General features: G+C 36.2%; 1 protein-coding gene across 6 annotated transcripts in view; it reads right to left on the bottom strand.

Annotated features, from left to right (window-relative positions):
- AKAP6 (A-kinase anchoring protein 6) overlaps window positions 1-12,941 on the bottom strand; it is a 492,371-nt gene that overhangs the window by 83,303 nt on the left and 396,127 nt on the right. For all 6 annotated transcript variants that reach the window (XM_019428105.2, XM_019428101.2, XM_019428107.2 and 3 more), the window contains one exon: window positions 10,921-11,145. In XM_019428105.2, coding sequence (XP_019283650.2) covers window positions 10,921-11,145 — 225 coding nt within the window. The remainder of the gene's footprint in view (window positions 1-10,920; window positions 11,146-12,941) is intronic.

Here is a 12,941-nt window from a genome sequence, read left to right as displayed (position 1 = left end):
TTTAGGTACCAGAGCCTCTCCATCCTTACATGTGTTCTATTACTTCCAATGCCTTTTCTTGAAGATTTTCTTATTTAAAGGGGACTGTGAAGGCAGAGGCAATTGCATTCCAGGAAAAGAGGAGCTCTTAGTGGGAGTGAGTCCTGAGAAGGCTTTCTCCTACTTCCTCACCCCTACCAGCATTAGCAGTTTCTAAATCCTGTCATCTCTAACAGGAGGACTCTCTTAAATCCAGCCTCCTCCTATCTTCCACTATAATTGTACTAGTTCAAGTCCCCAGAACGTATCACCTAAGTTACAGCATAGTTACCTTCTAATGGGGCTTTCTCTCTGAACACTGATGGACACACAACTCTGCAAGACCACTCTGCTGCTCTGGGACACTGAAGATGCCCCTGATGAATGAGAAAAATATTGACTCCTTAGCTTGCCTTAAACTTCACCTGATATTAGTTATATAGGTACCCCATGTTTCAGTATCAATGGACAATTGGCTATCCCTTGTATATGGTCTACATTTTCTCATTCTTGAATTTTCGTAAAACTCAAGGGAATCTACATTTTCCATTTCCTTTTTGTCAGGGCCTGAAATATTTGTAGAGGAAGCCACTTACAGACTCTCTCAGAGGACCTACCTTAACACTCAGTCCTGGCAAACAAAACTCTCTCCTTAAGAACAAAGAGACATAGAAAAATCAACACATAGATTAATAGACATTGTAGTTAAAAGGAGGGCCCAGTTTGAGCACTCAAAGCAACAGACTAATAGACTCCTTTTGAAATAGAATTAGTACAAGAAAAAAGAAAACCTTAGAACATTTTAATCTAATTCTCAAAAATATGCAAAAAGATATTGCATCCATGGCACTGAAGTAGGCACTTCTGCAAATGAAACAAATCAAGAACAGGAAAGATTGTACAAAGATGAAGAGAACTTTTGTTGAATTAAAAATTGCAGTGAAAAACTATAAAATTAGGTACTGCAAAAACAGAAAACCTTGAGAATTCCACCAAAAGTCCCTGTATTAAAAAGTAGAAATAAAAATAGGTTTCTTTAAGTGAAGGAAAGATCTGGGGGACTTAATATACACAGAATGGGACCTCTAGAAAGAGGGAACTAAACTAAACATATGGACAACTTGTGATAATCAAATGGTAGGCAAAACTCTCTGATCTAAAGCAAAATTTCAGTTGTCAAAAATCAATTAAGACTCACCAGTTTCCCAGCAAAAGAAATACAAAGGGACCAACACCCAGCCATAGATAAGTGAAAAACAAGGTTACTATGGAGCAACAAAAATCAGCCTTCTTCTTTATGACTGTAAATGCCAAAAGAATCATTAGCAGTTTTGATGGTCAAAGGTTATATTCTCCATGACAAAATTTTACAGTTGGCCAAGCTATTGTTCATTTGTGAGGTCAAGTAAAATATATTTTCTGACACACAAGGTTTGTAGCATATACTAAGAATGCACTTTTCCTATAAAAATTATTAGAAGATAATCTAATAGTACTAAGAATAATTTTTTTTAATGGAAAACCGTGGTATTAAAAAAAACTGATGTTGAGCAACGAAATGAGTATTATAAAGAATTCTGAATCATGTTTCACATTCCTATAAAATATAATGCAAACATAAAAAAAATTATTGCAAGTATGAGAAAGGATGTCATTGTATTAGTAAAATAATAATAACATTAGGTAATAACTGCATCCAAGATGATACCAGCAAAAATGGAGAAATAGCGTAGAGGATGCAGAAAAGTCAATTTATCATTTTAAAAGTGGCATCAATAAAAGGTAGATTCATTTTTGTTCTTGGATATAAGGGATATCTTTTTTAAAAAATTCCAATTCACTAGGATAAAAATGAAGAAAACAACATGCCTTATAGCAAAATATTTAGACAAGACCACTGTGTAAGCTTCATGCATTGCTAACACTCAGCCCAGGGCCTGCCACATGGTAGGTGTCCAAGAAATATTTATTGGATGAATAAATGAAGGAACATGATGAGTTAAAAGATCAGCAATCTTAATCAAGAAACTAAATGTGGGCTGCCTGGGTGGCTCAATCAGTTGAGCTTCTGACTCTTGATTTTGGCTCAGGTCATGATACCAGGGTTGTGGGATCAAGCCCAATGTCAGGCTCTACACTGAGCATGGAGTCTGCTTAAAATTCTCTCTCTCTCTCTCTCTCTCTCTCTCTCTCTCTCTCTTTTCTTCTGCCCCTTCCCTGCTCAAACATGTGCCCCCTCTCTCTCTCTCAAATTAAAAAAAGAACTATATGTGAAAGGGCTTACTTTTTTATTAAAAGATAGAGACTTTCAGATTTGATTAGAATGCAATTTATTAAAAAAAATCACCTAAAACAACATGCTAAAAATTTGATAACCAAATGACAGGCAAAGATATATGAAGACTTTAGACATATTGTGAAGGACTTCAAGGCACCTAATAGATGAGAAAGGAATAAGGCAATGCCTCTGATTGTAGGGTCTCTGGTTAGTTCTGTTACATTCAAATCCCGCATCTCTTCAACCTGGTCATTAATTTTAACCAAGAGTGTTCTGTATTCTGTTTCTCACAGACCTGTACATTTGCTTGCCATCACTATACCAGCCATTTGTATAATTCTTTGCACTTTTAAATCAACCGAGTCCTGATGATGTATAAAACAACAAAAACATATATATTCATGTTACCTGTGCCACCTTTCTGATTGAAATTTATAACTAGGAAAACCTTTTCTTTCCCATTTTAGACCCGCATGTCTATTCAAATTATAAAGATATTATAATGTTAGAAATGAAATGGATATAAAGACAAAGTTGGCTACTGTGGTGCCAAAGGCAACAAACTTTGGTTCAAAAGATGCCCTTGTCCTTCTGAAGCATCATTCTCAACGAAGTAAACATGACTCCTGGAATACAGAATTGTCTGTATACCAGAAGTTTTACGGCAAATGGAAAGTGTTGTTTAGAGGAATTAAATGACATCTATAATTGAATAGATTCATCCAAGGAAAAAGATGGCTACGACACAGTCACAGAATGCTAGAGGTGAGGGGAAGCCTTTCAAACAAAAAGCCTAAATTTACAAATAAATAATATCAGGCAAAAAGAAATTATTTACTGAGATCACACAGCTGGAAATCCTAGGTCATAATGTTGCCAACAAACATGACCTAGTAAGGGTACTCTGTAACTACCATTAATTGGTAAACTGTAAAAGAATGATGTGGTACTAAAGTTACAGAAGAGGATTCACAACTCAATATTAACACTAAAAAAATAAATTTTGTTTCTCTCCTTAAGTGGAGTTCTAATTGTGTGTGTAGAGCAGTAAACCAGGAGAAATATGATGAAGATATAAAAAGAGTGTTTACAAAAGAAGGTCAGGGAGACAGAAAATGGGGAAGAAAAGGGACTCTAAGCAGCTGTTTTGCCATCTTGCTCAAAAGCCGAAAAGTAGCCTGATGTGGAGATCCACCTTTGATAATCTGGGATCTGGTCTACTGCATCCCAAAAGAACTGTCCTTTTCCCAAGTGAGAGGGGAAACTTGGAAGGTGTACTGATTGCTTCCTTTTTTGCTAGCCTTTAGAGGAAAACAATCCTCTTGTGGTTTTACCTACATGATTATAGGTCAATGACCAAACAATAAGATAGATAATTCACTTCCTATTGAGCATAAAACTTACCTCAAGTAACTGAAACCCCATGGACTTTTCTTTATGTTTACTACTTATCTATTTACTTTGCTGTATTAGCAATAAATACTTTTTTAAAAAAGACCAGTTTATGCTATAGTAATTATAATGCTAATATATATTGAGTTCTTATTATGCAGGCTCTAGTTGCAAGCAACTTTCATATATAGTATCTTATAACCACTCTATGAGCTAAGTGCTATTATTATCCCTATTTGTAAGATGAGAAACATAAGGGGCTTAAAATCAGGGATTAGAAATAGTTAGAGTCATGATAAACCCAAGCATCTTGAACTCACCTGTGTAAGCTTCTTCCCTAACGTGGAACAGATTCACTGCTCCCACCCTACACTTAGATAAGTGGAGAGCATGGAGACAAGTTTACAATTCTGTTCCCCTTTTTCTACCCAAATTGAGTGTGTTAACAATAAAAATAACATTGAAATAATGTTAAGAATCAATTAAGACTTAAGAATAGAAACATTAATCACAGTGGCTTCAGAGCCTAAATGTAATTCTGTCTGATTTTCTAAGCAGCGATAAAGTAAAGATGGGTGAGATCTCCCTCTCATCTTCCTAGGTTAGCATTGCAGCCTTTAATTTCCATGAATCTGGTTTACCTGATAGCAATAATACGAATGACACCTTTGAAATAAGTACACGGCTATATCTTTGTATCCTCAACTCATTCCCCTTCATGGGAATCATTCAGTATCTCCTTCTAGTGAAAGGTGTGCTCAGAAAGAATTAGGTCTTTGTTGTTTCTTTCTTTTTTCTTCCTTTTCTTTTCTTCTTTTTTTTTTTTTCACTTTAGAAGGCTGCACTAAGACTGCCAATAAAAATTTCCTGTGGATCTTCCCACCAAACCCAAATGGTAGTGTGTATAACATTTATTTAAATCTCTCTTTGAATTCAAACCTTAACCCAGCCAAATTTTTTAAAAGACAGTTCTGGATTGTATCCAGTTACTTAAAATTACTTCCAAAGTGTTAGATGATGGATTTCTTATACGTGGTGGGACAAAATATCTGATAAAAGCTGAATTCAGTATTTTCTTTTGATGAACCTAACGTGGTTAATATAATAGCTTTTTAAAAAATTGTATCTAAGACGTATAGAAAAGATTAAATCCTGTCTGATGTCTGTTGATTTTGAAAGCATTTGCATGCTTTTGTCACAGCCAGATTGAATCACTGTAATTCTTTGCAGCTTTGCCAACAACATCATTACAAAGTTTGTAATGGCTCCAGGACACAGCAGCAGGGATGATCCTGAACCTGTAGGAACCATAGCTTCCTTTCACATATTTCAAAACTTCCAAAATATTTTCTTCTGTCTTTCAACCTAATCTTAAAAATGTGGGTTTGCAGGGACACAACCAGTGTGATTATTTATGCTGCCATTGAGATTGGTCACAGTGGACATGGGAAATTCCCTCTAAATGTCTTGGCCAGATTGGTCCAATTTTTACTTCTGGAAATTACAGTGAGATTTGAGAAAATGTTTCTTAAAGCATGAGAACTGTGTTTAGCTCTTTTATTTATCTCTCTCTTTTTTTAAGTACATTAGTGATATCCCTTTTCGGAGTAATTACTTAGTAATGCTGCACATTTAATAGTTAATTTGAAATCCTTTTAAAGACTGTACCCTAAAAATTTTAATTTCTAAGATTTCAAACATTGATTTGCTGATTCCTTCAGCTGGCTGTCAAGTATTCAGACATGGGGTGAGAGCAGGCTACCAGTTGATGTGTGTTTTGTAGATCTTTGACCTAGGGACTATTGAGTTTACAAAGTAGTGGCAGATTCTGGAATAAACTTACTAGGTCTGACTATTGGCTCTAACACTTACTACCTGAATGACCTTAAGTAAATTACTTCAATTTTCCCTGCCTTGGCTTTCTCATCTATAAATACAGAATAAAAAACTACCTGCCTCAGCATGGTGATAAGGATTAAATAGGCAAATGCAGGTAAGACATTTCGAAACTGTGACTTACATCCTATGAGCAGGTGATAAGTACCAGTTGTAATTGTGTCATTGTTAAAATTACTAAAGAACATTTTGTCTCCTTCTACTGCAATTCCCACATGGCCTCCTTTCCTCAAAGGAGATGCAGAGGGTACCATTGCCATGCTTGTGATAATTTTTGTAATCTAGAGCACGGTCAGGAAACTAAGGCCTGATGGTCAAACCTGACCCACTGTCCACTTTTGTAAATAGTTTTGTAACTTAGTTCTATTGAACACACTATACTAATTCATTTACATATTATTGGTGGCTGCTTTTACACTACAGCAGCAGAGTTGAGTAACTGTGACAGAGATTACATTATCTGGCCTTTGGAGAAAATGTTTGCCAACCCTTGATTTAGAGTAAAACAAGGTTTCAGTGTTCATTTTGAAGGATCAGTGAGTGACAGGGAGAATACTGGAATTTGAACCCAAAGACCATGGCTGTTGCTCTGTCTCTGCTCCTTGTTGCTATGTGGATTCAAACAAGTCATGTTGACTTTCCACATGTCAAGTTCTTCATTCATAAAAATAAATAAAAACATTCTTAAAGAAGTGACCACAATTTTCAACTTACATAATTAGTAATTAGTCTAAGGTTTAAGTATAATAGCTTGCATAAAAGTGCTTGGTCAAACTTAAATTGCTAAGCAAATTTGGGGCATTAATCATTGCCAAGCTTACCAAATCTATTCCACTCATTCATTCACCTTCTTGATGACAGAGCCTCTTGGCAACTCTAAACTTGTCCTTCCCAGGCTGATTCTGGGCCCAGTCCAGTGCTGCAGCCTCCTCTGGCTGGTAATGAATAATTTCTCCCCAATTTGAGTCTTTAGAATAATGAATTTAGTTATGGAATACAATAAACATATGATTAGGTAATTATTTTCTCTTTGAAGGGCCATCATTAAAAAGTAGTGCTTTCCAGGCAATGGCATTGAAACTGCATGCAAACAGCTCGCCAGCTGACCTCATGAAATCTCTGACGTGCCTTCCACATTTTATTGTAATGGTGTGTTCACTCCTTGACAATTTTGCATTTCTGTCCCAAGGGTCTCAGGTTCACATCTTCATGTATCTTCCCATGCTGGGCTTTGACTCTTTGTTTCTTAGGTAGAATTTCACCTTGTGTCTAATCCCACATTTATCACACTTACTGCCTTAAAGAAAAAGAATACATTCCACAATTGCTTTTTCCCTTTTTCTGAAAACTTAAGATCCTGATCCTTTCTCTCATCCCAGACCAAACTCAAAGAAGGAAACAGTTCTGTCTACAAAGGGACAGGTTTTCCTTTTCATATGCAGCACCCTCCTACCCGTTCTCCTGGGTAGTGCACTGTGGCTTATCTATCATTACTCTGGGTGTCATATAAAGGAGTTTGTTCCATTAAAAGCCTGAGATTATAGAGAATGGAGAATCATAAAGCTAAATCCTATGGATAAAGCCTGTCTTCCATGTGACCAATGACAGCAGTAGACATTTGGGAACCCACAAGAAGAGGCAAATTGTGGCAAAGAGTTCCACACATAAAAATTCTTTAATAACGCCTATCTGAGAAATTTTATCACGTAAAAAGGCAGAGGGTATCTGTTCTTTGGATTTGTGGTAAGTAAAAAGTTTTTATTCTGCATATGCTTATTATCAATTATGATTTTGACAGGTTATAAACATTATGTTACATTATTATTATATTACAAACATTTGGTTTGATTCTTCCAATGAACGTGATAATATACAGAACACTTGATTAATCATACACTAAGCACTAAAGAGTAAACAGCTCAGAAATATTTAAAATTCTGGCTAGGAAAGACATTTATTCCAACAGACAGGCATAAAGCTTTCTTAAAAAACAAAAAAGAAGTGCCATCATGCTAGATCCACTTAGCTTATCTGATCAAATTCCTCAAGGTCAAAACTTTAGAAGGGACCCAAGTTTCAGGTTATAGAGAATTATCAAGACTCCATAATCTCAAAAATTTTGAAAGTTTCAATTTAAAAAGTGACACATTACAAAAATAAAGGTCTACACTGATATAGTATAAAACTGTAAAATAAAAACACAAATATTTTCACCTCCCAAGATCTTCAATAGCCAAAACTATTTGCTATTCTGGCCCAGTTGCTGAAGATTGTGACTGATAAACCAACCACAAAGCAATAGTGACATTTAGTTCTGTTCTGCTCTTCTCTTTGAGTCATCCAGCATTGAAGGGAATTCAGTAAATATCAATAAATATCAATTTTGCATAGTAGTTCAGAGAATAGACTTTAGAGTCAGACAGCCCTAGATTTAAACCTAATTCTAGGGGTGTCTGGGTGGCTCAGCTGGTTAAGCATCTGACTCATGGTTTCTGCTCAGGTCATGATCTCATGGTTCCTGAGTTTAATTAAGCCCCACGTAGGACTCAATGCTGATAGTGCAGAGCTTGCTTGGGATTCTCTCCTTCTCCCCCTCTTTCTGCCCCTCCCCTGCTTGCTCTCTCTGTCTCTTAAAATAAATAAAAAACTTAAAATTTGTTTAGAAAACAAAAGAAAAAAAACCCTAATTCCACCACTCATTCTGGCCTTAGACATACAAAACTTAACCTTCAACTGGCCATTTCCATACCTGCAAAATCAAGATCCTATACCAACTTCACAGGCTGCTATTAGCATGAAATTAGATACAGGTATATATTCACAATGGAATATTATACAAATATCAAAATAAATGAATTATAGCCATACTCAATGACATGAATGAATCCTGTCATTACAATATTAAATGAAAAAAGAAGTCCTAAAAGATAATAGACAGCATGATTACCTTTTAATAAAGTTAAAAACAAATAAAATAAAAAAAATATTCTTTCCTATCAAAGGAAAGCAAGGGCACAAAGAATGTGGGGTTCATGATTATCTAAGGTGAGGAGGGCAGGGGATGGAATAGGGCCAGAAAATCAGATCGAGAGATGAACATTATCATCAAAGTCTTACCTTTTGTGGGAGGGGCAGGATAGAAAAATGTCTATGCCTACTTTAAAACCAGTTAAATATGTAAGAATGGGGTACAAAAGCAATTAGTTTGATGACCAGCGACACTGAAAATATAAAAATGCCCTAAGAAAAAACAATCTTTGAGGAAAACAAATAAAACAGCAAAGAGCATATGATAGTCTCTGGCACTTTTGAAATAAAAATCCTAGGATTATTTTCAGGCACTAAAATGCACATGGTAAATAGTGATTCAGATGTAGTGAATATTTCCCTAGTGGCTACAAAGTATTAGCAAATGACTAGGACACCTAGGAATTATCTACTGATCTGGAAGTCTAGAGATTTTTCTCTCTCACTGTTTCTCCTTTGTTTCTTAAACTCTCTTAAATTTGTTACTAGGATAGCTGAAAATCATGACACTATACAAAGCTAAAGCATAAAGCTAATGTCTTTTGGAAGCGTCAGCAAAATGAATGCAGAAGAGCTCACTCTTACATTTATAATAATAACAACAAACATGGGAGGGGGAGTTGTTTATAAATATCTATAAGATATGGTGTAGGTATATAAATAATTGTAATAACAAACTTCCTGTTTTTATTTCCAATTATTGTATAACATTTTTGGGTTTATAATATTAAGAGATTTCTGGCCTTTAAATGTACCATTACAAAAAAAGCAGAAATAATAATTTATACATATAAATTCATAACTGTGTGAGATAAATACTATCAGCATCCCATATTTTAGATGAAGAAATTGAGGCACCAAGGGATAACATAAGGAACATGACCAAGGTCATACAGCTGTCTGGGGTCATTAACTGGTTCATTAATGCTGTGACATAGACACTGTGGAGAAAAAATATATTTCACAACATCCAGCCTACTAATGACCAGGATGCTTTACAAGGTGCATGCTATGTTCAAATAACACAGGGAAATACCAGAAGGCTCCGTCTCCCTGCGATGGGGGTTAGGGCAAGACAAGTAGAGATGAAATAACAAATCTTCTGGACATTAGAGTTTAGAGAGTAAAACCTATTTGCCTTGGAAAGAGGCTTTCATTTCATTTCCAGTTTGGTCTTGTCAGTTCAGCGGCAGAAGAGAAGGTTTTCAACCAAAGCAATTTGCAGGTGTGTAATGCAGACAGTTTATTGGGAAGTATTGTGGCCTTACCTTTGACAGCTCCTCCTCTAAGGCTATGCAAGTAAGCAACATGAGCCTGCTTATGTGGCAGACGGAAAGGGAGCCATCATGTGACTCACTTCTACGATAGACAGTTGGAAGGTTGCAGGGCTGCAAGGGGATGGCAGTGGGGGGAGGGGCTGGGAGTGAATAAAACCTGGTCCTGGAAAGCATCGAAAAGGGACAATTCCTTGGTCCTAAGAAGTTCTTTCCTTCTTGGTTTTCTCCTTTCTCCTCTTTGAGACTATTTATGCCAGAAGGTTTCTTGGCACCAAGTTCATATCCTGTAACCCCAGAGCCTCAGACTGTTAACAGCCAGAGCCTAAATAATCACTGCACTTACAGGAAGATTCAAAGGGAATAGACTAGCATAGGCAATACAAGAAAATATTTGAATTTTAAACTGCTTTTGAATAGATGGTGCATAAACCATGGACACAAATGAGGTACATGCTTCTTCGTGGACGTCCAGTGAACACACACATAGCTGTGTTGCTAAGGTTGGCATTTTTCTATGGTGGAATATGCCTGTAATGTAGGAACCTCTTACTTTATTTCTTCCCTCCATAAATAATTGATACTCTCACATGTAAAAATTATGTTTCTTTTTGTTAGCATTAATGGTATTCAATTAAATCATGTGCTTTTATCATATCACTTCATGGAAGTATTTTTAGCCACATTATTTCTGGAACATTTAGGTCTGCCTTTCAAAGTCCTCAGGAATCTTTAGTGTTTGCTGGTCTGCTTTTAATTTATCAAAGCTCTCCCTCCACAGGCACTGCACAAAACACACAAGCAGCAGAGATTCCCCCCCCCCATACAATGTGTATTTGATATGCTTAATGTTCATCTTTATACACACACAGACGTTGGCGTACAAGAAACGTGGAGGGTGTCTATAAATTCAAGGAAACATTTGAGTGCACAGTGATACATAGATACATGGGTATAATACTTTATGTACTTGATAAATATTTCATCCCTCCCATAAAGAAAGCTTTTTATCAACTTGGATTGTTTTTTTATTACCTTAAAGTATTGCAGTTGTTTCTCAGCATTCATTGTTCCTTCCTTTTCTTGTCTCAGACAGGAATTGAAGATGAAAAGCTCTGTATCTCTTAGCCACCCTTTCAGTTCTTTGATCCTGACCTCCAGCTGCCTTACCAGGCTTCCGCTTTCGGGAGAGAGCAGGTCACGTGGACCAGACCCACTGTGCCCTGCCATTGTGTCCTGGATCTTCTGTCCTAGGGTTTTCTAAGGCATCGGATTAAAAACAAAAACAAAAACAAAAACACACCACCAACAACAAAAAAAACACAAAAACATAGATTAGCTCAGGTACCAAAAACATATCACAGTTTGGCTGGTAACAAGAGCCACCTGGAAGGTGTCCGGCTGCACCTGCTACTTCACAACTGACATTCAGTTCAGATTAGCTCATTGTTCCATTTAGGATTTTCGAATTCTTGAGCCATGTGTGTTGTTCTGACCACCACCAGAGGCTTAAGAAGACCTCATTCACTTATAATTTCCTTTAACAGGAAGGAAAAGTTCACCATGGACACTGATGAAAATTCATTTGAATTCTCATGATGGGAGTTTACAGTAAACTAGTGTCTGCATAACATTTTCAGGAGATAGAAGTCTGAGTTTAATCAATATACTAAAGAGGCCAGGAGTAGATTATGCATGGAGAATTAAATTCCTTTTGTTTTGTTTTGTTTTGTTTCATAAAGTATAATTCCCCAAACCATATATGACTGAGGGCTGTTCAGAAGGGGTAGCCTCCTCGGTGCTGTTGGCACATTTTACCTGACTTGGAAATTGTTCAACCCCACCCTTAACCACTTTGCATTTCTGGTTGCTAGATTTTCTTATATATGTGTCAAAATAAGCCCCAATCCACTATGCTAGAAGCCTTCTTAGATTAACCACTATGGCATGAATGTGCAGTTGGGAGGGCTTTTTTTTTTTTTAAATGGAAAACACTCTGGAGAATCAGTAGGAGTTAATCTATAATGATGAATTAAACCTACAAAAATAAGCTTAAAACACAAATAAAATTAAGTCAACAAACATTCATTTGCTGTGTGGTGTTCTGTAAATAGTATCTTTAGGAGATCATAACAGAAAAATAGCCTTTCTTGGCAACACCCTTGTATTTTCATGGTGCAAATATTGATAATTTGAAGACCCTCAGTGGAATCCAGATTTAGCTATTGTTTTTATGCTGTAACAAAAGTAGCAGCAGGAGGTGAAATCAATGCCCTTGGAGGGTAGGGTCACAAAAAAGAATTTATTGCCACTTTTTTGTTCTGGAACAGTTTGCAATCATAAATTCTTCATAAACAGAATACTTCAGAGAATGGTCCGTCTTCATAAATATACGACAGAGGACATCAATTTCATTTAATTCACAATTTGTGTCAGCACAGCAGATGCCAATGCCTGCCTTGATAGGGTTGTTTAATATGCAATTGAGACAGAGTAATATGCAGCACAGGGGACAAAATTTCACAGATTAAACTGTACGCACCACTGACATTTCATTCTAATGTATTTCCATTCCACACTGTTCACCTTAGATGAAAGTAATATTAAAAACCATATCCCTCTATTTTACTATTGTTAGAAGTTAAAATCCTTGTCTTTAAATTTTTTTCATGCCAATTAAAATGTAATCATGCCAATTAAAGCGGTATGCCTGGTGGTGTTACTGCAGCACAGGTTTTGTTAAAAATCTTCCCTCCGCCCTTCTCTCCCCCTAAATCATGACAAAACTCTGCATATTGTATTCAAATGGCATTTTTGTCAAAATGGCAACCGTTTTTCGGGTATCTGACTCATGAAGGATAGCTAAATATTCTGTTTCTTTAATATTATGTTGATTTAAAATTTTTGTTGAGGAAGCAATATACGTGACATCAAATAATTTTCAAAAAAGATTGTGTTTAGTTATTTATCAAATTAGAAACAGATATATTAAACTACAGCTCTTTCTATCAAGCACATAAAGTTGCTGTTCTCATCTCTTTAGTAAAACAACCCTT

Source organism: Panthera pardus, unplaced genomic scaffold (genome assembly GCF_024362965.1).
Source record: "Panthera pardus isolate Hobbes unplaced genomic scaffold, ASM2436296v1 HiC_scaffold_24, whole genome shotgun sequence".
Taxonomy (NCBI): Eukaryota; Metazoa; Chordata; class Mammalia; order Carnivora; family Felidae; genus Panthera; species Panthera pardus.
Note: the sequence above shows the minus strand (reverse complement) of the source record. Positions and strands in the feature narration are given on the sequence as shown.